At 47.5% G+C, this 22,180-nt stretch overlaps 1 protein-coding gene across 3 annotated transcripts in view; it reads left to right on the top strand.

Moving 5' to 3' along the window:
- Positions 1–1,306: 1,306 nt before the first annotated feature.
- Positions 1,307–22,180, top strand: part of wwc3 (WWC family member 3) — a 35,067-nt gene continuing 14,193 nt past the window's right edge. For 2 of the 3 annotated variants that reach the window (XM_018750117.2, XM_029253551.1), the window contains exons 1-5: positions 1,307–1,857; positions 15,901–16,010; positions 17,592–17,795; positions 19,143–19,219; positions 20,335–20,414. In XM_018750117.2, the coding sequence (XP_018605633.2) occupies positions 1,712–1,857; positions 15,901–16,010; positions 17,592–17,795; positions 19,143–19,219; positions 20,335–20,414 (617 nt within the window). In that variant the 5' untranslated portion in view covers positions 1,307–1,711. Of the gene's footprint in view, positions 1,858–2,049; positions 2,312–15,900; positions 16,011–17,591; positions 17,796–19,142; positions 19,220–20,334; positions 20,415–22,180 lie in introns of those variants that run through there. The other variant, XM_029253552.1, reaches the window with a different exon arrangement.

The following is a 22,180-nucleotide window of genomic DNA, read 5'->3' as shown; positions in this document are numbered from 1 at the left end:
TTGATGCAGTTGACACTTTTCTCCAAAGCAACTTAGTGTTAAGCTACTTACAATTATGTACCCATTTACACAGCTGGGTAATTTTACTGGAGTAATCTTAAGGTAAGTAAAGCACAGTGGCTAGAGCTGTGCCTATCAAGTGACCACCAGATGCACGAAAGTATAGGCGACAACTTTTGAATGGAGGACTAGGCCGCTGATCTTCTGCGTTCACATTAAGACTGCTTCCCGTTCTTCACCCTACAGGAGATGTAACATATCAGTGTCACACGACTCCAGCATCTCCAAACCAGTTGAAGGGTCCTGACATTCCATGATGTGTGGAAACTGACATCATCACATTGAAGGTCACATAAAGGCAGCGGCAATTATCTTGAGGGGAAAACGCTGATAGGATCATTTTCTCAGACACACAGCCATGGACTGTCCCTGCACATACTTGTCCCCTAAACCACAGCATTCCAGCGTGAAAATGGAAAAAGGGCCCATCAGCAGACTGCGCCACCTGCTTGCCTCCCCCCACTTTTCAGATTATAGTCTTTAATTCGGACAGAAGCCGTCACAATCACCGCTTTTACGGAGAGATTTAGTGCTGCGCACTGATATTATGGGCTTAGAATAAGTGGAGGGGCGGCGAGCGCGCGAGCGTCAGGGCTCCCCAGCTCACTGGGTGCGCGCGGCCGCGATCGATCACATCAGGAGGATGTGGGCCAGCGAGGCACGTGGTCTGACCAACTACGCTCCCCTCGAAGTCATCGATGGCGCGAGGGAGAAGCAGCGATCGACTAAGCAGCAGAGGACCATCAACACGTTTCCGGTGATGGGAATTTCTACCATAATTCCACACGATGGCGCCCCAACATTAAATTAAATATAACGGCCAAAATATCGTACCTCCGGAATTAAGATTAATTAAAACACCGGTTTTAGCCTAAAGGGTTTCCTCGCAGGTTGAGATCTGAATGCCGGTACCAGACACTTTTTTTTTTTTAACATGACCGGTATATTACCCTATTATGATACCATGGTAGTTAAGGCATTTCTGAATCACTTAATTCAGCGCCATTATCTTACTTTCTGGAGTTTTTGTGACCAAATGATGAGGCCAGTCAGCGCACTCGCCCTAACCACAAAGTACTCGTTTCAAATACAATACCGTGGAGATTCATGTGTTCGACACCGAATCGATGCGTTAACAAGAGCGCGGCTCCTCGCCAATGCGCTTCTACACGTACCGAGACATTTTGAAAGTGAGCTCCCTTTAAAACTAGACACCCGCAGCAACTCTCGCTTTTCCCAGCCCGTGGGAAAGGAAACAACCACGAAACGCGCTCCGCGACGGAAAAGCCTCGTCAGAGCGCGACTTGTGCGAGTGTGTGTACCGCGCGCGTCCCGCCGCCATTAATAATGCATGGTGTGGGAACCGCGTATGCAAATACGCTTTGTCCAAATAAGGCGGCTGTGGAATGAAACATGGCCGGGCATGCGAACATGGAGGAGCCGAGTGCTTGAGCCGCCGTAGTCCGCTGAAACTTTTTCGCGAAGCGGATGCAGGATAACTGTGGCGAACCTCTCGCTGGTTTCACCGTATCTTTGCCTGCGCGTTACGGAGTGGCGGAACAACGCGGCGATGCGTTAAGCGCGTCCCTTTCGCGGCTCGAGAAGAAGGGGGCTGCGGCGCCGCTGCGGAGCCCCTCCACCGCCCAGCGCGATGCCGTGGCTCAGCGGCGCCAAGCGGAGAGAGAGCGCCGAGCTGCCGCTGCCCGCCGGTTGGGAGGAGGCGCGCGACTACGACGGCAGGGTGTTCTACATAGACCACAACACTCGGCAGACCTCGTGGATAGACCCGCGAGACAGGTATAAACGCGGCACCCACGATGGTGGGAGTGGGCATAGTGTTTTGGTTGTGAGGCAGCGGTACCTACAGAAGCGCGAAGGCGGGAGACTGAGCGAGACTAGAGCGTAGCGCTGGCCGCGCGCGCCATTAATAGGCTTCTAATTGGTTCAAATTGGCCGTAATTGGCCATTGATTGGCTCCACATTGAGCGGCAGCGGCGCTTCGCGTACTCAGCGCGAGACCGCCCTGCCGAGGGGCAACACTGAGGCGTTTGTTTCTCGTCTCTCGTCCGACACATATCGCCGGCGTATTTCCGTTTCGAGCTCAAAATGAGACGATTGGTGTTGGAACAGAAATGGAAAGAGCTCCTAATGCAAACCGCAAACAGTTTGTAAGGACCGCGCGGAGATGGAAAACGCATCCGACAGGCCGACTCCAGTGGAAAACACAAACGAAACTTTCCCAAACGACAGGGTCAGACTTGGTTTCACATGCTGTTCTTTTTATGGATGTTTCAACATAAACTCTAATGTGTTTTAAAATTTCTACTCATAACATTTAAATTAATAACTCAAGCTTACAAAAAACTTATTATTTAGGGAAACTCTTGAGCAGCGGAAGATGGTACAAAAGTTAGGTGTGTGTATATATTTTATATATACACACACAAACGTACAAAAATTCAGTATACATGTTACGTCATGTATGTACGTATGCAGGTCCAGTCCAGGTGTCCGTTCTGTTGTGGTGACACACACAGGCCTCAATTTCTTGACTCGGCATGATTAAGTAATTTTGTTGCCGTTTTCTGACGTGTTTATTTTTACACAGTACTTTGAAAGTCACATTTTTTCATAGAATACACCTTCATGTACCTTAGGTGTGTACTGTAACAGATATTGATATTTTCCTCTCGCTGCAGCCACTGATGATGAAATGTGAAAAAATGTCTCACACAGTGTGTGTGTCATAGACACGGCCGCAGGCCCAAGGTGCTCCTACTAGAACATACTGGGGGGGAGAATGAGATATTCTTGAAATAAATACCCTTCAGTTCATCTCCAGAAACCACCAAAATGACAAAGTGAAAACTTGTATGAATAACTGAGCAGTTCGGAATTTCGCACAATTTATTCTCTGGTTTTTGTCCTTGTTGCAGTTTAATCCTCTTGAGGATTTTGCAAGAGTTTGAATCTGCTTACACAGCATGAAACATGTGCACAGCATACATACATATGAAAAAACTGAGGTGCATTTTGCAGAGTTTTTAACAGAAATTTGTGAGTAATGCTGGCAAGACCTGCCTCATTAGTGTCCTCTTTTATGTGTAAATAATGACATTACAGTCAAGTTAACCTTCATGTGTTTCTCCAACATGAATTCAGCATTTTGACTTAAAAATCTGTTGTCAAGTGCAATAGTCTTTTTTTTTTTTAACTTGAGAGAATGTTTTGATAAAGGGGTTCCTGGAATTGTCATTCTAACATTGTTTGTTAAAAAAACACAAATCCGTGTTGGACAACTGAGGTAAACAGGGTTCACATCTGAGACCAGCGGAAAGGCCAGTTTCTAACAAAGGACTCCCAAATATGTGCAACTTGTTGGACTTCTGTAACACCGTTTAGAAGATTTAGTATTAGCAGAAATTTAAAAAAAATATACAAGCAGTGGACATTGAAATAGAAATGTGTGAAACAATCTAGCATTTGTCTAGGAGAAGGTTTAATTCCTGTTGGTTTCCTTGTTGAATAAAATGGCTGTAGTGACCTATTTTTGTTGGGATATATCACATTTTGGGGTTGCTGTCTGATAATCAGGATGTCTGTTGAAGGTGGATAATGTTATGTTTACAAACCACATATTGACAAGCATGTGTCTTGTAGATCTGGAGAATCGTCATCCTGGAACAGAGTAGAAATGCAGCTTGACTGGATGCAGATGATAGCCCCAAGAGAGGGAGTTACTGGGGTTGAGGGGGAAATCATCTGCGTTATTTATTGTGTTAATGGTACCTTCTAATGGAGTAAGTGGAGCCAGCAGCATGGTGGAACCATCAGTCTCTTTGAATGTTGGGACAGAGAGCTTGGAAGTTGGGACAATGGATCAGACTGTTACCTTTTTTTGTTGGAAAAAAGCTAGTTATTTGTGACTATATATGTAAGTATTCACATGTTTGCAACACTGAGTTTTCATATGCATCTATCTCTGAAGTTTCGTTCCAGCTGCTGATAGTCTTCCTGGATAGTGGCATCCCATTAGGCCCAAGTTTGTTTGCTGTAGTGTACAGGCAGACCACCACAATGCATCACCTCTTCCCACAACTTCTTTCTGGCTGTGATGCATTTCCTGTATTTTCCCAGGCTGACATCTTCTTTCTGGATTTCTGTTGTGATGAGCTGAGATTTTCTGCAGCTTTTGATTCTGAAATTCTTACAAGAAATGGACAAGAAAATAAAACTGTGATATACAAGTATGCTCTTGTAACTACGTAAGATCATGGAACCAGAATCTCTCTGAAGCCTTGTGGGTTGTGTGAAAGCCAAATACTTGGCATATACTATATGCTGTTTGTCCACTATATATTGGTATTTCCTTTTTCAATGTTTGCATTCTTTTGAAATGTAGGCTAGGCTTTCACCTAAAAAAAATACTTAATTTTTTTTTTTTTTTACTTTTTGCTCTCCAGTTCGTGCTGTTTATTGTGAGATGTTTCCTGCTGTTTACTTTGTGGGACACAGTGATGTTCTTTGTGTTACTGTACTTATTTTATTGAAAGAGGAAACAAGTTGTCAAGGCCGAAATGCAGATAAGAAAAACCTGATCTACTTGAAGGCATCCCTCTGCCAGAGTCATATGATTGCCCTTTGTTTTGCCAAACAGCCCAAGAAATCTCATGTTTCCTCTGAGTCCGTGAAAGCCATACAGGAGCCGTGCACCGCCTGTCCTGTATGTGGAAAACACAAGGACTGTTCTCCACAAACAGAAGACCAAGATATTGAGCAAACTAAAGTGCTGCTGTGTGATGAACCTTAATGATAGTCTCTACAATTTTTCTGTAAAGCCCCAAGATATTATACATATATAGTATATTGTATTGGTGACTGTACAGGCTGATAGTATAGCACATTTAAGTAATGTTGCAATAAGCAATCTATTTTTAGCTACCACTAGTCACTTAACACAATTCATTTATGTTTCTTATGCGGAATGGATGAGTTCTTTTATGAGAATACAGTAATAATACTGTGATGCGCCTGGGTTCTGTCCAGGCTGCATGCCCCAAGCCTTACATCCAGTAGTAAAATTCCTTTTACAACTAAGTCCTTAAGGTACTTTATAGCAAAAAGAAAACTAAATAAGGTACAATTGTAACAAGAACAGATCTATAACAAATTACAACAATACAAGATAAACTAATACAAATATAATAATGATATGAAACAAAAAAGCAGCACACATTATTTGAAGGCAACTCTAAACATGTTGGTCTTCAGTCTGGATTTAAAGGTATTTAGACAAGAGAAACTGAAATTCTTGGGAAAGGAATTTCACTGTTTTGGGGTTGTATCAGATGAGAGCATGATCTCCCACAGAGTATTAGTGAGCTTGAGGGGACATGTAAGAGACCAGAGTCTGATGAACAAAGGTTCAGATATGAGCGATTAAGTGATAGGTTGTGGAGGTGCAGAGATTCCCTGCCATGTAGATCTGTATAGTACACTGAGGAAATTTGCATGATTTGTGGCTGCACCTGTAAAGCCATTTAATATTCTATTCGATTCTTACCAATGTGACACAGAGCACTGAACAATGTTCTAGAGAAAGATACAATACAGAATAGCAGCTGTTAATTATTAGGATAAGTCAGCTGGCAGCTAAGGAGAGGAAAACAAAGACCGAAGATAAACATCTGGTGGTTCAAGTGCCAGTGGCTGTTCATGCCTCCTGGGCATTGTAATATGGTGATGGCAGATCTGTGTGGATATAGCTAGTACAAACGATAGGTATGGCTGTCAGGCAAAGCTATAGTCTGTGGAAGCTAAGGTCAGTATCCTGGTCCATGGTTGGTGAACCCAGTGGTCAACGTAGGCAGTCCATTGGATCCTGGTGACAGAACCCAGTAGGTGGTGTAAGTGAAAGAATATAATTAAAGACCTGCAATGATAGCCCAACAAGGGTACTTGTGTTTGTAGAGAATATCATGCACAGCTCAGCATGCTATCATTAGACTTTTTAGTAGTTATGGCTTCATTATGACCTGAAATATAAGAATATGTCTGCTGTACAAAACTGCATTGTAGACTACACATTAAGCAGTTTTTAAAGTTTGGTAGCTCTACAAAACATAATTTTGCTGTTTTGGGTTTATTGCTTTTGTTTTTTTTTCAAGTATAATAACCACCAATATCTGGTTGAAAAACCACTCAACACTTAACGAAAGGTGCTAAAGCTTTGGGCTGATCTCACTCTTCGCCAGCCCCAAGTCAAGGCGGGGGAGTGGTGTGGCACTTCCGCTGGCCGGGTTGAGGCTTGTAGCAAAAAGTACACCCTGTGTGTGAACACACAGTGTTGTCACCTGGGGAAGTGTTTGATGTCTGCTGTGATCCACATACCCTCTCATGCAGGTACATAAGTTTCACCAGTGGTTTCCATCATGTTCCAGGACATATCTTTGTCAATGTCCCTCTTGAGAGTAGCATTGCATGGCCTTTGTGCCTCTGCATGAGATTGGGCTGCCATTAACGAAAACGCCACACCTGTTTGTCCCTGTCCTAGTCTTCCTTCTTGAGGACTCACCGTTAGCCAGCTTGTGTGATCCAGGGATATGGGCTTGTACCTGCCTAGTTGTGGACACTATGACTGTAGGTGCTTTGATTGCTGTGGAGTCCAGGCCTTGGGAAAGGGATGATTTGAGGGATTTTTTTTCAGAGAGTGGAATGAGCACTATGTGAAGCATGCATGCGTCGACAATCCAGGGCCCTGGCTGTGAGTGACTGGACTTGGACAAAGCTGGTGCACGGAGGCTCTTCCCTTATGTATTCACCCCGCTCTGTCCTGAAACCTGCTGCTGGCATTTATTAGCTGGGTTATGCATTGACCATGGGTGGACCCTCACTCAGCAAAGGAAACTCTTTTGTAACTGCTTACAAAGCATGTCAAGCCCAGTTATTTGGGAACGAATGGGCTCCGTTTCCGACAGGTTGTTCACGTGTGCCGCTGTTCCGATTCTTCACGATTTTCACCATCTTCTTTGTCCTGCAAATGGAGAGATTTGCCTGGGGCAGTTATTTAATCTGGCCTCAATAAATGTGTGTGTGTCTTGAGCTGTGTGTTCGTAATCCGAGGCACACAATTGGCGCCTGTCGTTCTCCGAGCATTCGCCCCTTAAGATATTTGCGGCCATTATTCAAGCATCTGAGACCATTCTGCTTTTAGGGAGTGCTAATCTTTAGTACGGTTGTGCCTTTGTTGTCTCATACAGTATTTTTAGTCGGTTAGAAAATGTTATCTGTGCTGGACACATTTTATGATGATTTGTGCACGTACTTTGGTCCAGAATTGTAACCTTTACTTTGCTTTTCTCTAATTCTTTTATTTTTGTCAATACCTTCAGATGATAAATCCGAAGGACGCAGCTACTTTCCCCATTCTCGTGACTAATTATTTTTTTAAGATGACTGTTTTCTCCAAAGCACCTTACATATTTCGTTTAGGTTAGATTTTGTATATATTTACACACACACACACACACACACACACACACACACATTTTCTGAACCGCTTGTCCTATACGGGGTCGCGGGGAGCCAGAGCCTAACCCGGCAACTCAGGGCGTGAGGCTGGAAGGGGAGGGGACACACCCAGGGCGGGATGCCAGTCCGTCGCAAGGTACCCCAAGCGGGACTCGAACCCCAGACCCACCGGAGAGCAGGACCCGGTCCAACCCACCATGCCCCCTGTATATATTTACTACTTTCACATTCTTTATACAGTGGAGTAGTTTTTACTGTGTCTATTTAGGGTAAGTGCCTTGAACGAGGATGCTGCGGCAAGAGGTGGGACACAAACTTTGGTCCTTTGATTTTAAGGTGATGGCTCTAACCGATATATTACCCGCTAACCCGTGTTCATGACACAACATTGTTTATGATGCTGTTTTGTGGAAGGCTACAGGTAAACCTCACAGCTAACTGGTATGTAGTTAGAACCTTTCAAAGCAAAGGAAAATGAGCATGCATGTGGCCCCCCAGGAGCGCAGTCTCACTCTCTTGCCTTAATGGTTCCTACTTCATGTGTTTTACAAGCAGGTTGAGGACTTTCTTCTGAGGGGGATATTATCGTCCCTTTTTTATGCCCTCACTCAGTCTTTCATGTAAAGGACAGGGAAGGTGTCTTGTTGTGACAATACTGTCCGTCTCATCTCTCATCTCAAAGACAGCCGTACAGGGAACTCCATTCCTTTCCGCAGTTCTTCTAGCTCCTGTTCGTGGGCTATGTAGACAATGTCCGGAATGCCAGCTAAACAGGAAATGCCTACAAGGCCGCCATTAGCATGTGTTGTTAAGGTTGCTCTTAACACCTTGGTAGTGGTCAAGTCGTTGGTTATGTTAATCAGCGGATTTGTAGATGGCAGACAAGAAGCGGTAGGACGCAACCACATAAATATAATATTGAAAACACATGCCAGCGCTTCTGTCAGTCAGACTGTGCTGGAGTCTGTGCCTTCTCTGGATTTGGGAGATTCTGGGGCAATGGAAGACCAAAAGCGGTATAGTTGTTGATGATAGCTTTGCGTGGAAAGGTGTCAGAGAATCGGTGACGTGCAGGAAGGCCGTAGCATCCGCGTGGATTTGGTCACCACCGGATTCGGAGTGTTCTAAGGTGGCTCCCTGGTGCAGACTGCCCTGGGCTTACCCCGAACGGGGCCGTCACACCCTCCCACGGGACTGGAGGCCTTCTAAATGCGTAAGGAGACCGAGATACCACACTCGGAAGGACCATGCTACTTATAGTAGGCCTATTTCTATAAGATGCTGGGCATAATAGAAGGAGGGTATGTCACAGGCCCTGAAATGCACAGCTGCTCCATATTTGCCCTGAAACACTGTACCACCCTTCGGGAGACGCACATAAATGGCATTCCTCTTAAACTTGTCTTCAAACTTCTTTTTAACCCAGAATAGAATTTCCAGAAGGGTACTTGTGGGACTTTTTTCTGTGGCTCTGTTGGTACATCCTGCCGGAGCCAGTGACACAGAAGGGCTGGTATTAGCATTGAGACTCAAGTTATTTGTAGCACATATTTGAGTTAAAAATGATCCATATAGCAATTTCTGCTATTGCTTCATGTCCTTTTATGATGGCGTCTATCTTTATGTCCCTGCACTTGTGATAATGTCACGCTTGCAATGCGGTTAAATCAGAACTGCCCCAAGACATTCTTTCCAAAGCTCTCGCTCACCTGTCGCTTTCTCATTGTTTTGCTCTCTGTGCACAAGTCCGCTGTGTTTTGTGCTGGTGCTCGTTCTGTGATCGATACTTATTCGGTATGCAAATGAGCAGCAAAGACCTCGGATGTTTTGCCCCACTAACGGTGCTATATTGTCAGGCCGCTTTAAAGTCCGCTGAAAATGAGCAAATAGTATGTATTTGTGGATGATTGTTTATCTTTAAGTCTGATTGCTGTTGGTACACAAAATCCTTGTTGCACGTTTTTCCGATAAACATTAAGTGCAGAACAATTTTAGCTTGGGCAGATTTGTGCCGTCGTACAAGTTAGTTCTTCTTTGCAGATTAATTATGGCCTTAATGAATAACCACCGTCAGATTGTTTTTGGATGCTTGGTCCAGGACTGTTGTGCATGAACTCCGTCCGATGCCCTGGAATTCCTAGTTGGGCTCGAGAGCGTTCCGGCCGAAACTAATGTCTAACTGGCTGACCCAAAGCGGTGGTTGTTAGTGGGTTTCCGTGGAAACCATTTCATGAAAGACCGCGGTAAGACAAATTCCCAAAACATAAACTGTCTTGTAAAACTGCATAGCGCTGATTGACTGACATCAAAGGCAGCAGTGGCAGAGAGGGGCTTTTAAATCTACTAGGTGTTTAAAAATATATAGCTGCCAAGCATGGGGCCCAGTGCGAGGGGCTGCATGGGCCAGGAACGTAAAGGTCTGAGTGTCAAACGTTAAAGTGTGGCCTCTTGGGTACTGTGATTAACTTTAACTTGGAATATTATTTTTAGGGCAACATTCCTGACGTGGAATGCAGAAACTGTCGGTTGCAGCATCTTAATTGGCAGCTGGAATGCAGGACCAGTCTTTGTTCTGAGCAGAGGCCTGTGTCAGCAGGACAACCAAGCCCCGAGCCCACGCTCGAGGATCGCAGTCATCAAGGGACCTTCCTGGTGTATTTACTTTTACATTTATGCATTTACCTGAATAGGAATGCACTGAGAGGGATATTAAAATGGGAATACAAAAAGTAGCAAGAGGGGATGTGGGAGGGAAATGGGTCTGAAAGAGAAGAACTTTGAGATCTTTCTTGAATTTTGAAAGGATTTCAGCAGTTCCGAGGGACAGAGGGAGTTTGTTCAGATGATTGGGGTTCAGATCCTTTGACTGTCTTGTGGGCTATAAACAGAGTCTTGATACAAGCAGCTACTGGAAGTCAGTGAAGAGATGAGGAGGAGAGATAGTTGGAAACATTTTGGCAGGTCAAACTTGTGCACAACTGGTGCAGCAATGTTCTGGATGTGTTGTAAAAGGTACGAATATCTCCCAGTGAAGTACAAATTCCAGACAGTTCCTTAGGAAGTGGCCAGCGTCCTTTACGTTGCTTGAAGGCACTTGAATGTGTTTGTCGTCCTCCTCCCCCCGCAGCACCAGCCCCTGCACTTTGCTGTACGTGGTTAATGAAGGGCCACATCGTAGTGAACAGAAACATATTGCTCAATTTTGGAAGGATGATATACAGATCCAAAATTAAACGAAATCACATAAATCCATCCAATATGACAAATGCTTGGACTAAGAGCTACGGGTGGTCCAGATTTACGATGGAGTTACGTTCTGTGAAACCCATCATAAGTCGAAAATGTCGTAAGTCGTAAATGCATTTAATACACCTAACACACACCTCTGCGTGGTAGAGTGGAAGATGTGGATCGCTGCCGCTGCCCAGCATCGCAAGAGAGAGTTGCACCGCATATTGCTTACCTGGGGAAAAATCAAAATTCAAAATTCGAAGTACAGTTTCCACTGGATGTCTATCGCCAGCTCACCATCGTGAAGTCTAAAAATCGTTAGTCGAACTATCGAAAATCGCGGACCACCTGTATATAGCTCTGTGTGTACAGTATGTGTTCCTGTGTGTGTGTGTGTGTGTGTGTGTATATACGCAGTACTGTGCAAAGTCTTAGGCACTTATATGTTTCACAAAAATATTTGTTTTAGGCGGTTATTTAATGTCTTCTGCATTAGTGTTAATGGGAAAGAGCACACACAAACACACAGTTTCTGAACCGCTTGTCCCATACGGGGTCGCGAGGAACCAGAGCCTACCCGGCAACACAGGGCACAAGGCTGGAGGGGGAGGGGACACACCCAGGACGGGACGCCAGTCCGTCACAAGGCACCCCAAGTGGGACTCGAACCCCAGACCCATAATTTAAATTTTTCAAGCATCCCTTTTTGCAGAAAGTTACAGTATTACAGTAAGGCATTTGTATGTCGTTAAAGAAAGAAATTACACACACACACACAGACACTGTCTGAGACTGCGTGTCTCGAGCGGGGTCACGGAGAGCCGGAGCCTAACCCGGCAACACAGGGCACAAGGCTGGAGGGGGGAGGGGACACACCCAGGACGGGACGCCAGTCCATCACAAGGCACCCCAAGCAGGACTCGAACCCCAGCCCTGTGTTGCCGGTTTAGGCTCCGGCTCCCTGCGGCCCCATATGGGACAAGCAGTTCAGACAATGTGTGTGTGTGTGTGTTTGTGCATATACTGTATATGTGTGTATATATAATATATATATATATATATATGAGAGAGAAAGAGAGAGCAGTTATTATGGATACAACAGAAATCTTAGTCCTTTCCAACTTTGTGTTTTCATGAGCTTCATTTGACCTCACGCCTCCTCCTCTTTCTGCTCTACAGGGTTTTTTGGGCAACAGTATTACGTTCACCATAGGCAAACTCATTCATTAATTGATGTCAGAATGTGACAATCTGTGGAAAATTCCCCAGAATTAAAAATAGGTGCTGGGCCTGTCCCAGGCTTCCTCTGGTGAGCGTGAGATTGCGGAGGCGCGTACACTGGCTGCCGGCGGACTCCCGCTCCTGGCAGCGGTTGCTTCCGCCCTGGCAGGAAGGGAGGGCTCGAGAAGAGCAGCGGGAGGAACGCGGAGGGGACACTGGTGTCCCGCGGCTAAGCTGTGCCGGTGGCTCCTGAGGTCGGAATGTGACGAGGCATTATACACGTTACATAATTAAAAAAAAAAAAAAAATCCACCTAAACTGGGACTTAGGGTTGTTTAAACTTAAATAGCTTAGGACGGTACAATGTTACCAAAGTACACGCTCCCGCCTTCAAAGTTAACATGTAAATGTTGTTCATAGTCATACAAGGGCCTTGTGGACTTCATACTTTCTCTTTTCCCCAGACTTTTTAAACAATGCCAATTAAACGGTGAATGATTTTGTGGTACATTTTATATTTTCCACCGTAATCAGAAAGCAGTGCAGACACAGAGTGGGGGATTATTTACGGTTCGTTTATTTCGTTCAAAGGAGGTGATCGGAAGCTTTATTTGAGGAAAATCATGGAATCTCTGTACTAATATTAGGATACAGCGTGCTGCTGTGTAGTTCACAAAAAGAATCCACACCCTCATGTGTCCTTGCCATTTCTGTTTCACACTTTGTGTGTGTGTGTATTTATATATAAAAACCTGTTCTCATCCGATGACGGTAAACTTAGAAGCTACCGTCTGATTTTTCTTTGCACCTACCTATGGGAAATCATGTGCCGGAAGTGCCCATGGAACCCAGAAGCTGTGATTCTATGTGTCAGTGGCTGCATGGAGGTTCGAGGCGCCGCTGTGTTCTGTCACATGGGCCGTTATGTGGCCACTGGCTGCAAAGCAAGTACACTTGGCCTCTGCCCCGTGTTCTTCTCCCTTGACTCGCGGCACCCAGCTCAGCTCCAGCTCCAGCTCCAGGAGAGCGTGTGGAGAGCAAGAGAGGAGGACAGAGGGGCCGGGTCTCAACGCTCTCGCCGTGCCCCGTGTGTCCATACGCGGCCCCCCTGCGAGAACACAGCGAGGCGAAACGAGCGGGGGGCTCACGGCTGTGCGCTAGCGCGTGGCGGGGCTGCGAGAATTCCTGTGACACAACTTGGCAGGCCCGGAGCCACCATCACAAGACCATGCAACAAAACAAACACTGAGAACGCCTCTCTGATTTAGATCTCGCTGTGCCTGCTGGTTCCCCCCCTTTCCTTTGAGAGCAGCACAGAGGAGCCGTCCGCTGCTCAGTTCCCTCTGCGCTTTCCGCTTTCCTTCAAACGGCTTCTTGACTGTTTTTTTCTTCACTTGTTTACGACTTGTGTCCTAGCCCAGAATACCTTATGCATGCAAATATATCTGTAAAGTGTTTAATATGTAGCTCCAATGCATTTGTGAATGTAGTGGATTTCCTTTTATACTGAAATACAACAAATTACCATGCTTGAGCCCGTAATGGGGTTAATTCCTTCTGTGAAAGGACCGGTGAATTCCTGCTATAAGGGGGTTAAATTACTGCTCTTTCACTGATCCAGGATGATAAATGTCAACTAAAATTAGCAAAAATAAAGGGCCTTTTTATATGGGACAATGATAACACACACACGCGCACGCAATGTCCACAGCCGCTTGTCCTGAGTGGGGATCACGGCAACCCGGAACCCAACCTGGCAACACAGGGCACAAGGCTGGAGGGGGAGGGCGAGGACACACCCAGGACGGGACGCCAGTCCATTGCAAGGCACCTCAAGCAGGACTTGAACCGCAGACCCACCAGAGAGCAGGACCCGGTCAAACCCGCTGCGCCACCGTACCCCCCCAGCGATAATCTCAAATGTATATTATTAGTTGTAACAAAAATGGATTATTCCTGTCTGTTAAAGTTATATGTTCCTTTTTTTCATTCATTAATATCCATCCAGGAAAGAATTGCAGGGATCCAGAATTTATCCAGGAAGCACAGGGCAGACGTTGCCTTCTACACCCTAGATGTAGACATTGTGATAATTTGGGGCTCCATTGTTTATGATAATAAGAGACAAACTCTTAGAGGCACACAGTGTTACTAAGTGTTACTGACAAGTGTGTGAGGCTACATGATCTTTGTGCGACTGAGGTTTAATTTACACTAGTGTAAGGGTATTCATGTTATTAAAGCTGTATACATGATTTAAATACCAGTTAATAGTTACGACTTTATGGTTTATTGCTAAAACGTATCAAAGAATCTAGGTTTGAATCCCACCTCCAGCTGCAGTGCCCTTTGATCAAGGTACTTTTCCGGAATCGCTCCAGTAAAAACTACCCGGCTCTATAAATGGGTAAATCGCTGTAAGTAGCTTAGCCCTGTGCGTTGCTTTGGAGAAAAGTGTCTGCTCACTGACCTCTCCTTCTGCTCTTTCATTTGTGATTATATTATATTTACTGTAATCAAGGTCTGTGAGTGATTGAAACTTTCAACCGCAGCAGGTGAAATAGATGCAGTAGTTGATTTTGGTGATGGAAGCGTGCGTGTTTCGCCGAGCGGAAGAGATCGTAGACAGTGAATGAGCTGCCTTAGTGGAAGCGAGATGATGGCACAATGGGCAAAAATGCCCTTACGCTGAATAATGAGGCTGTTCTGCGAAAAGCGGTATTTCCGGTTCTGTTCCGCTGGTCTCCTTGCAGTGAAGGTGAAACGAGGTGCTGCCTCTTGCGGTGCTGGGCCGCCCCCCGTCAGCTACACCGTCTGAACTGTGCACATTCTTTGCCTTGCAGGGTTACAGCTCCTGTCCCTGGTCTCCATGGTGACGGTTGGCCCTGAGACCATAATCCGCCCACCTCTGAAACGCGCGTGCCTGTCAGCGGGCCATTGCAGACCCTGTGCCTGTGGTTGGGCGCAACTGCTAGGAATTTGACCAATGGCTTTTTTATTTAAAACAGGCGAATGGAAATCCTTGAGCTTCTTCGCAGGAAGTGCATGTGATGGACAGCTTGGTGCTCCCCCGACGCTGCATTGCAGGAATTACTTTGTCAGACCGCACTGGAACACTCTGCGGATCTGTTGTTGCGGCAGCTGCAGTCAGCATCGTCCCTCCAAATGGGTGCCAACGCGCTCGATGGCGGGAGGGAATGACGTGCGTTGTGAGACTTTGTGGTGTGCGATGTGTCACGTCTGTCTGGAGACAACAATGCAGAAAGTGCACGGGCTCTCAGATGTGTGTCTCTGCGGATTCGTAAACCTCTCCACCTTGGCCCCACCCTGTGGCGCCGCTCCCGCTGAAGCCTGCTTCTTCTGCTTCTCCGCGGAGCCGGGTGGTGGACCACCGGGTCGCTTCCTAGCGCGCGCGGTCAAAAAGTCACCGAGTAGGGGGTAGCAGGGAGTGGCAGACATGCGTCTGTTCCGTCTTTTCCTAGTTTAAAATGGAAATTTTGCATGTTCTTGTGCTGCTGCTTAGTCCCAGTTTTCAGATGATTCCTCTTGCAGAGGCATTGGATTCCAGATCACGCCTCCGCTTCCCTTGGTGTCGCTGATCTCTGATCGGTGTCCAGGAACTGGGATGACTGAGAGAAAAACCAAGAGCTGACGTGGATCGTGGTCTCGACCCCCGGTTTCCCATGAACTCAGCACCGAGAAGGCATCCATCAGCCTTCCTTTATTCTGCTGTGTAGGCTGTGCAAAGGCCATTTATCCGCACAGAAAATGTCCCATTTATTTTGCCATTTTGTTTTGGCTTAGGGGTGAGCGAATGTGAGGAGACCAGCGCTCATTGGTCTTCTTGTCCCTCCCCAGGATCACCAAACCTCTGACCTTCGCCGACTGCGTCGGAGACGAGTTGCCCTTGGGCTGGGAGGTGGCGTATGACCAGCAGGTTGGGGTCTACTACATTGACCACATCAACAGTAAGTCTTCATCCTTTGAGCCTTCTTTGGTTTTCCTTTAACTTCTGAAGCTGCTTGTTTCTCGTGTTTGGTTTTGTTGGGTCTTGCTTAGTCTCACTAGTGTGTTTTTGCCGTTTGGGCAGTTTGTGGATTGAGTGTTTGCTGCACTGGATATCTTGGAAGAGCGGTTTGCTTTGAGTCCCCAAGGAGGGTGGCTCCAGAGGTCTCCACACTGAGCTTCTGTGATGGCGTAGGGAGCTCCTAGCACTCTCGCTTTGGGACAAAATGTGGCCAGCTGGACAGTGTTTTCTTGAGAATGCCCTTATGGGATTTATTGACTTGACGCATTTCCGTGACACGTGACTTCCTATATCATTTTGAGCGTGGGAGAGATATTTCTGCGTTAACGGCAAAATTCATATCTTGCACACACACCACGGATGTGGCAACAGTGAGTTCATGGAACACGGCCTCACCACACACACACACACACACACTCTGTCTGAAACCGCTTGTCCCAAGCAGGGTCGTGGCGAACCGGCGCCTAACCCGGCAACACAGGGGGCAAGGCTAGAGGGGGAGGGGACACGCCCAGGGCGGGACGCCAGTCTGTCGCAAGGCACCCCAAGCAGGACTCAAACCCCAGACCCTCCAGAGAGCAGGACCTGGCCAAACCCGCTGCAGCACCTCGCCCCCCCTTAAGGCCTTACCATTTGGATTTAAAGACCTTGTTCTGCTTTACGCATTTAGTCTACCTGTTGGCATGTAGCTGAATTTGGACGACAGAACCCACTACATATCTATAAATACATGTATGTTACATTCTTTACGTTTCAGGGCCCGGTTTTGCTTTCCCGACATTGTGTTTTGTGGCACCACCATAAAAAGCTTCTACTCCCTGACATTTAAAAAAAGAACATTTTAAGCAAAATGATGGGTAGTTAGATTTATACAGTTCAAAGGTCACTCAGTTTTTCTCTGATACATGTATAAATTATGGCAAAAGCAGAACTTGAATGTAGTTCCAGATTTGTGTAGATTCCCACGGATGTCCTCCGACCTCTGGCTCTCCTGTTAGATGTTCAGTCTGCATTAAACGTCATTAATGAATATCATTATTTATTAACATTGTTATGACTCTTCTCTGAGGATTTATTGGTTTAACTTGACAGGGATCGTTTTTCAGTAACGGACTACTAACATCCACGTGCGCACACATGGTGCGACATACACACACACACACACACACATTGGCTGAAGCCACTTATTTCCCAAGCGGGGTCACGGCAAACCGGAGCCTAACCCGGCAACTCAGGGCGTAAGGCTGGAGGGGGAGGGGACGCACCCAGGACAGGACGCCGGTCTGTCGCAAGGCACCCCAAGCAGGATTCGAACCCCAGACCTGCCGGAGAGCAGGACCTGGCCAAGCTCACAGCACCATGCACCCCCGACATGGTGCGACACACCTTACAATTTCGTGACTCGATTCTCCGCAGCTTCCGTCCCGCAACGGCAGCAGGGAAATTAGTAGTGTTCTTCAGGAACGGAGGTGACTAAATTCTGCTGTGTGTGTGTCTCTCTCTCTCCCTGCTCCCGTGTCAGAGACCACCCAGATCGAGAATCCGCGGACGCAATGGCGGCAGGAGCAGGAGCGCATGCTGAAGGAGTACTTGGTGGTGGCTCAGGAGGCACTCAATGCCAAGAAGGAGATCTACATGATCAAACAGCAGCGCCTGGAGTTGGCGCAGCAGGAGTACCTGCTCCTCCACGAGCTCTCCGAGGAGGACGGCCGCTCGCTCTCCAGCAGTGAGATACCTGCTACGAGTCCCGCACACGCATCTCTTGCTGTACCGTTCCCGTGTTGCCAGTTTTTCACTGTATTACAGGGGTAAAGTACAAATCGTGGTCTTACACTGTAGGCGTCCAGTGGGAGGGGGACGTGATAAAGTGCCCAAGAGCATTTTGGCTGACCTCTGGTGTGTGATGTGCCCGTGACTGCGGGATTGCCGGTGCTTACACTGCAGCCTACGCAGCATCATGTAATTCGTGGCAGAGGCTTTCACCCCCCTGCTTTGAATCGGAGGGGGTTGTGCCCTCCATCCTCTGTTTCCTGTCCGTCGCAAAGGTGTGGCGGACAGTGGAATCTCGTGATTTGTACTTTACCCTTGTAATTTATCTGGTGTTTTTTTCAGAGTCACTTACAGTGATTTTACCCATTTATGCAGCTGTGTCATTTTTATTGTATGAACGTTCAGGGCAAGTACCTTCATCTAGGCTACTACAGCGGGATTCAAACCTAAGTCCTTCAAATGCAAGGGGGCACCACTAACCACGACATCACCTGCAGCCGAAATAAAGCCCCCTGAAAATGATTTAAACCTTTCTGGAATTTTGGTGGTAAAAGACACACCCTTGAGCTTATTCATCAAGCAAGGCAGTGTGTTATTTTTTTCTGCATTTCTGTATTTGTTTTGTTCCACTGCAGTTCTTGGTAATAAAGCAGGAGAAGTGACAGACTGGGGTAAAGTTCCTCAGAAGAGTCATTTCATTCACACAGTTCCTCTTGGGCGCAGCAGCAGGCCAGGGGAGGCCTGGCCCTTTCCTGCTCTCGCCAAATGTGCAGGGCCGTGGCGCTCTCCTCCCCTCTCCGCTTCCTGGGACTGACCTTTACTCTGGGCACACGATGGCTGGGCTTTCGGGAAGGGGTCTAAACAGAGGGCTTCTGGGACACCCACATACACACACACACACACACACACACACACACACACATTTTCTGAAACCGCTTGTCCCATGCGGGGTTGCGGGGAGCTGTAGCCCAACCTGGCAGCACAGGGTGTAAGGCTGGAGAGGGAGGGGACACACCCAGGACGGGACGCCAGTCCATCGCAAGGCACCCCAAGCGGGACTCAAACCCCAGACTCACCGGAGCGCAGGACCCGGTCAACCCACTGCGCCACCGCACCCCCATTCTGGGACATCCACCCGTCTCCATACAGAGCACAGCACAACAAATCGTGACACAAAACCGCTCACTCAGAGATACAGTATCGTTCACCTTTGTGTTTGTCTGCATTGCTGTTGGAAGAGTGGAGATTAGGTTTTGTGTTAGCTGACCCCCTTATTCACTTTCTCCCCCCCCCCTCCCCTTAGCATTCTCTGGCGCCTCTTCAAACGCAAAATACGACCCTGACCAAATAAAAGCGGAAATTGCCTGTAGGCGAGAGCGGGTAAGTCATTATCGGCCGAGAACAATGCCTCGTACGTCAGGCCCGGGGCCGGTGGTGGTGGGGCGGGAGGACAGGTGTGACTCGTACCAGAGACCGTTGCTGACACATCAGCTCTGCTCCGCACTGCCACAGTCGGCTCGCACACACTCCTGGCTCACAAGACCCACTTGTCTCCCCGTCTTATTTGTAGAACGGCGTAAACGGCCTTAGTGAGTGGAGCGGTGTTACCGTGTTTTTTTTTTTCTTTTCCGTTTTTATTTTGAGTCACTGTTACACGGTAACTACTTCTAGCACTTCAGCGATCCATGTGCACATTCGCACGCTGTTGCAGAGAGCGCAACGTGGGCAGTGAAGTTATTCCAAGTTCATGTTTCTTTAAAGCACATTCATAGAGGTAGTAACGCGGTAACTGGCACTGGAACACAGTGAGGAAAGGCAAGTGACAAGACTTGTGGAAAAACTGAAGTTGAGAAAAATGCTTCGATTTTCTGTCTATGACCACCATTTATCACTACATCGATGCTTATTTTTTTCGTTGACATTTTTCTCCAAAGCGACTCAGTGTTACACTGATTATTTACCCTGTTGCTAAAACGCGATGGTTTTTACTGTGTCGATTACCGTGCTCAAAGGTACTACAGCAGGAGGTGGGAGTTGAACTCCGGTCCTTCAAGTCTAAAGGCAGTGGTTCTGACCACTTTTCCACCTGCTGAGTCCATCATGGTGCTGATCAGAAGTGTGTAGTAACCCCGTTGCTTACAAATACTGTGTTTTTACAAAACCTGACTTTGCAATATTTAAAGCACTTTGAGGTGTATCAGCTGACATCCCAAAACAACACCGATGCTGACCATTCGGTGCCCAGCGTCCTGCGGGCGGAAGCGTGTCGTGTCGAGGGACATGCGGGAGTGGTGGTGGTTGGGGGCGGGGGTGACCTTGCATGCCTCCGTGCTCTTTGAGGAAGGATGGAGTGTGTGTGTTGTAGGGGCGGGCGGTGTGTATAATGATGAATCAGCATTTTTGTACAGTGGTGAGGAAGGACCCATTGTGCGACGGGGGTGACTCAAAAACTATCTGACTTCTGCTGCCCCTCCCCTGGCGATCCACCCCCCCAGCTATCCAGGTTGAAGAGGGAGCTGGCCCAGATGAAGCAGGAGCTGCAGCACAAGGAGATGGGCGTGGAGACCCTGCAGGAGTGAGTAGAAGGAGCTCTGCCCTCCGTGTGCCCCCACCCACCTTCGTGCCCCACTCGCACCAGAGCACTCTCACCCAAGGCTCTTTCTCCGGAAGCCTTTCTTCCATCCTGTGGCCCTTGGTTGTCCCTTACACCATGTCCCCCTGCTCACGTGTCCCCGAGGCCGACCTCAACCCCTTATTTAGCGCAGTCAGTTACCTTCCGTACATCGTAAGGGGTTTTTGATTGTGCGGTTGCAACTCAAAGTATCCTTATGATTATTTTCTTTTAATTTATTTTCATATTTATGCGCTGCACGATCGATTCACTTATTACCGCAACTCAAAGTACCCTTACGATTAGTTTTATTTTTGTGTTATTTTCATATTTAGGTGCTGCGTGATCCAAAGTACCCTTTTGATTATTTGGTTTTATTTTAGTTGTATTTGTTTGTATATTTGGCTGTCAGCTGTGATGATGAGAACAACGATAAGGGTACATGGTAACTGTCCGTCGATGAGAACACCGGATGAATCACTGCATCTAACAAAAGTACGAGTTTGGATTTGATACAGAAGTTAACTGCCGTTAATTATATTTCGTGAATTGAAAACGGCATCTGTTTGAACTGCGGAGACGTCTGTTGTAGAACCAGATGTGTGCGTGTGTGTGTGCGTGTGTATGTGTGTGAGGCGCTCGTTTGTTTTGTTTCTGCCTCGGTATTCCCCGGGCCGAGCTGGGAAAATGAAGGCTCCACCTCAGGAAGAGGATGCACCAGTGGCGCGCCCGGGCCACGACTCGGGGGCCGCACAGGAAGAGCCTCGGCGAGCGCGGCAGGCACAGCGCCGGCGCTGGGAAGCAGTTGAAAAAACACTCAGATATCTGGCTGCAAATTCCTTTTCACTTCCTGAGTTGGCGAGGAGGGGCCCCGTCGCACAGATAGCGCTCGACTCGAGCGGCTCCCGGAATAGAGCGGCCAGCAGGATCAGCGCGGGCGAAGCGGGGAGAGCGTTCCTCCGTTCCCTTTTCTCTCCCCTTTCCTTGCTTTCCACGCTCCACTGAAACGGAGGCCCCTGTGAGGAACGGCCCAAACGCCACCCCGTTCTGAAATTGCTCTTTCGCTCGGGATGAATGCCTGAGCAGCGCGAGACATGGAAATTCCCTAAAATGTTCATGTCACCTTTTATCCTGTAGTGGCTGAATGGGCCGCGTGGCTGCAGAAGTGGACTGGTGGGACTCTGCCTTTTTAAAACTCGCCGCGTATCCGAGGTGTTGCTACATTTTAAATGCCTTGCTTATTTTTGCGAATTAGACGTTTTTTAGGCGTGTGAAAATAAACTGGCGACAGGCTTTGGAGGGGCTTGTCGGTACATGGTTCAAAATCGGGAGGCTCACGGTCAGAGCTGGCTTTCCGAGGCCCCGATTTTCAGCCAACCCCTCCTCCAGGTTCGCAGCAGCACATCCTAGTTGCCAGATGGAGTCCAGGGAGTCCAGTGGCCTGCGTTTACCTTCCGAAGAATAGGCTACATTTTCCTGGAAGGCTTTGCTGTGTGAGTGGAATGCATCTGTGTCCCATTCAGGAGCTGGAGGTTACCCACGATTGCCTTCAGTTCTCAGCGAGGGCACAAAGCTGGAGGCGAGCAGCTGATAATGGCAGGTTTTGATAAGTGAATAAACAGGCAGGGCTGGCAGGGTCCAACAAAGCAACACTTGTGTTCTTTTTTTTTTTTTTGGGGACGGGGGGAGTAGGTGGCTAACAGTACCTGCTGTTGAAGGAGGGCCTTCAG

The sequence above is a fragment of the Scleropages formosus genome, chromosome 1, assembly GCF_900964775.1.
Source record: "Scleropages formosus chromosome 1, fSclFor1.1, whole genome shotgun sequence".
Classification (NCBI taxonomy): Eukaryota; Metazoa; Chordata; class Actinopteri; order Osteoglossiformes; family Osteoglossidae; genus Scleropages; species Scleropages formosus.
The sequence above is the reverse complement of the archived record's forward strand: the minus strand, read 5'-3'. Positions and strand labels throughout refer to the sequence as shown.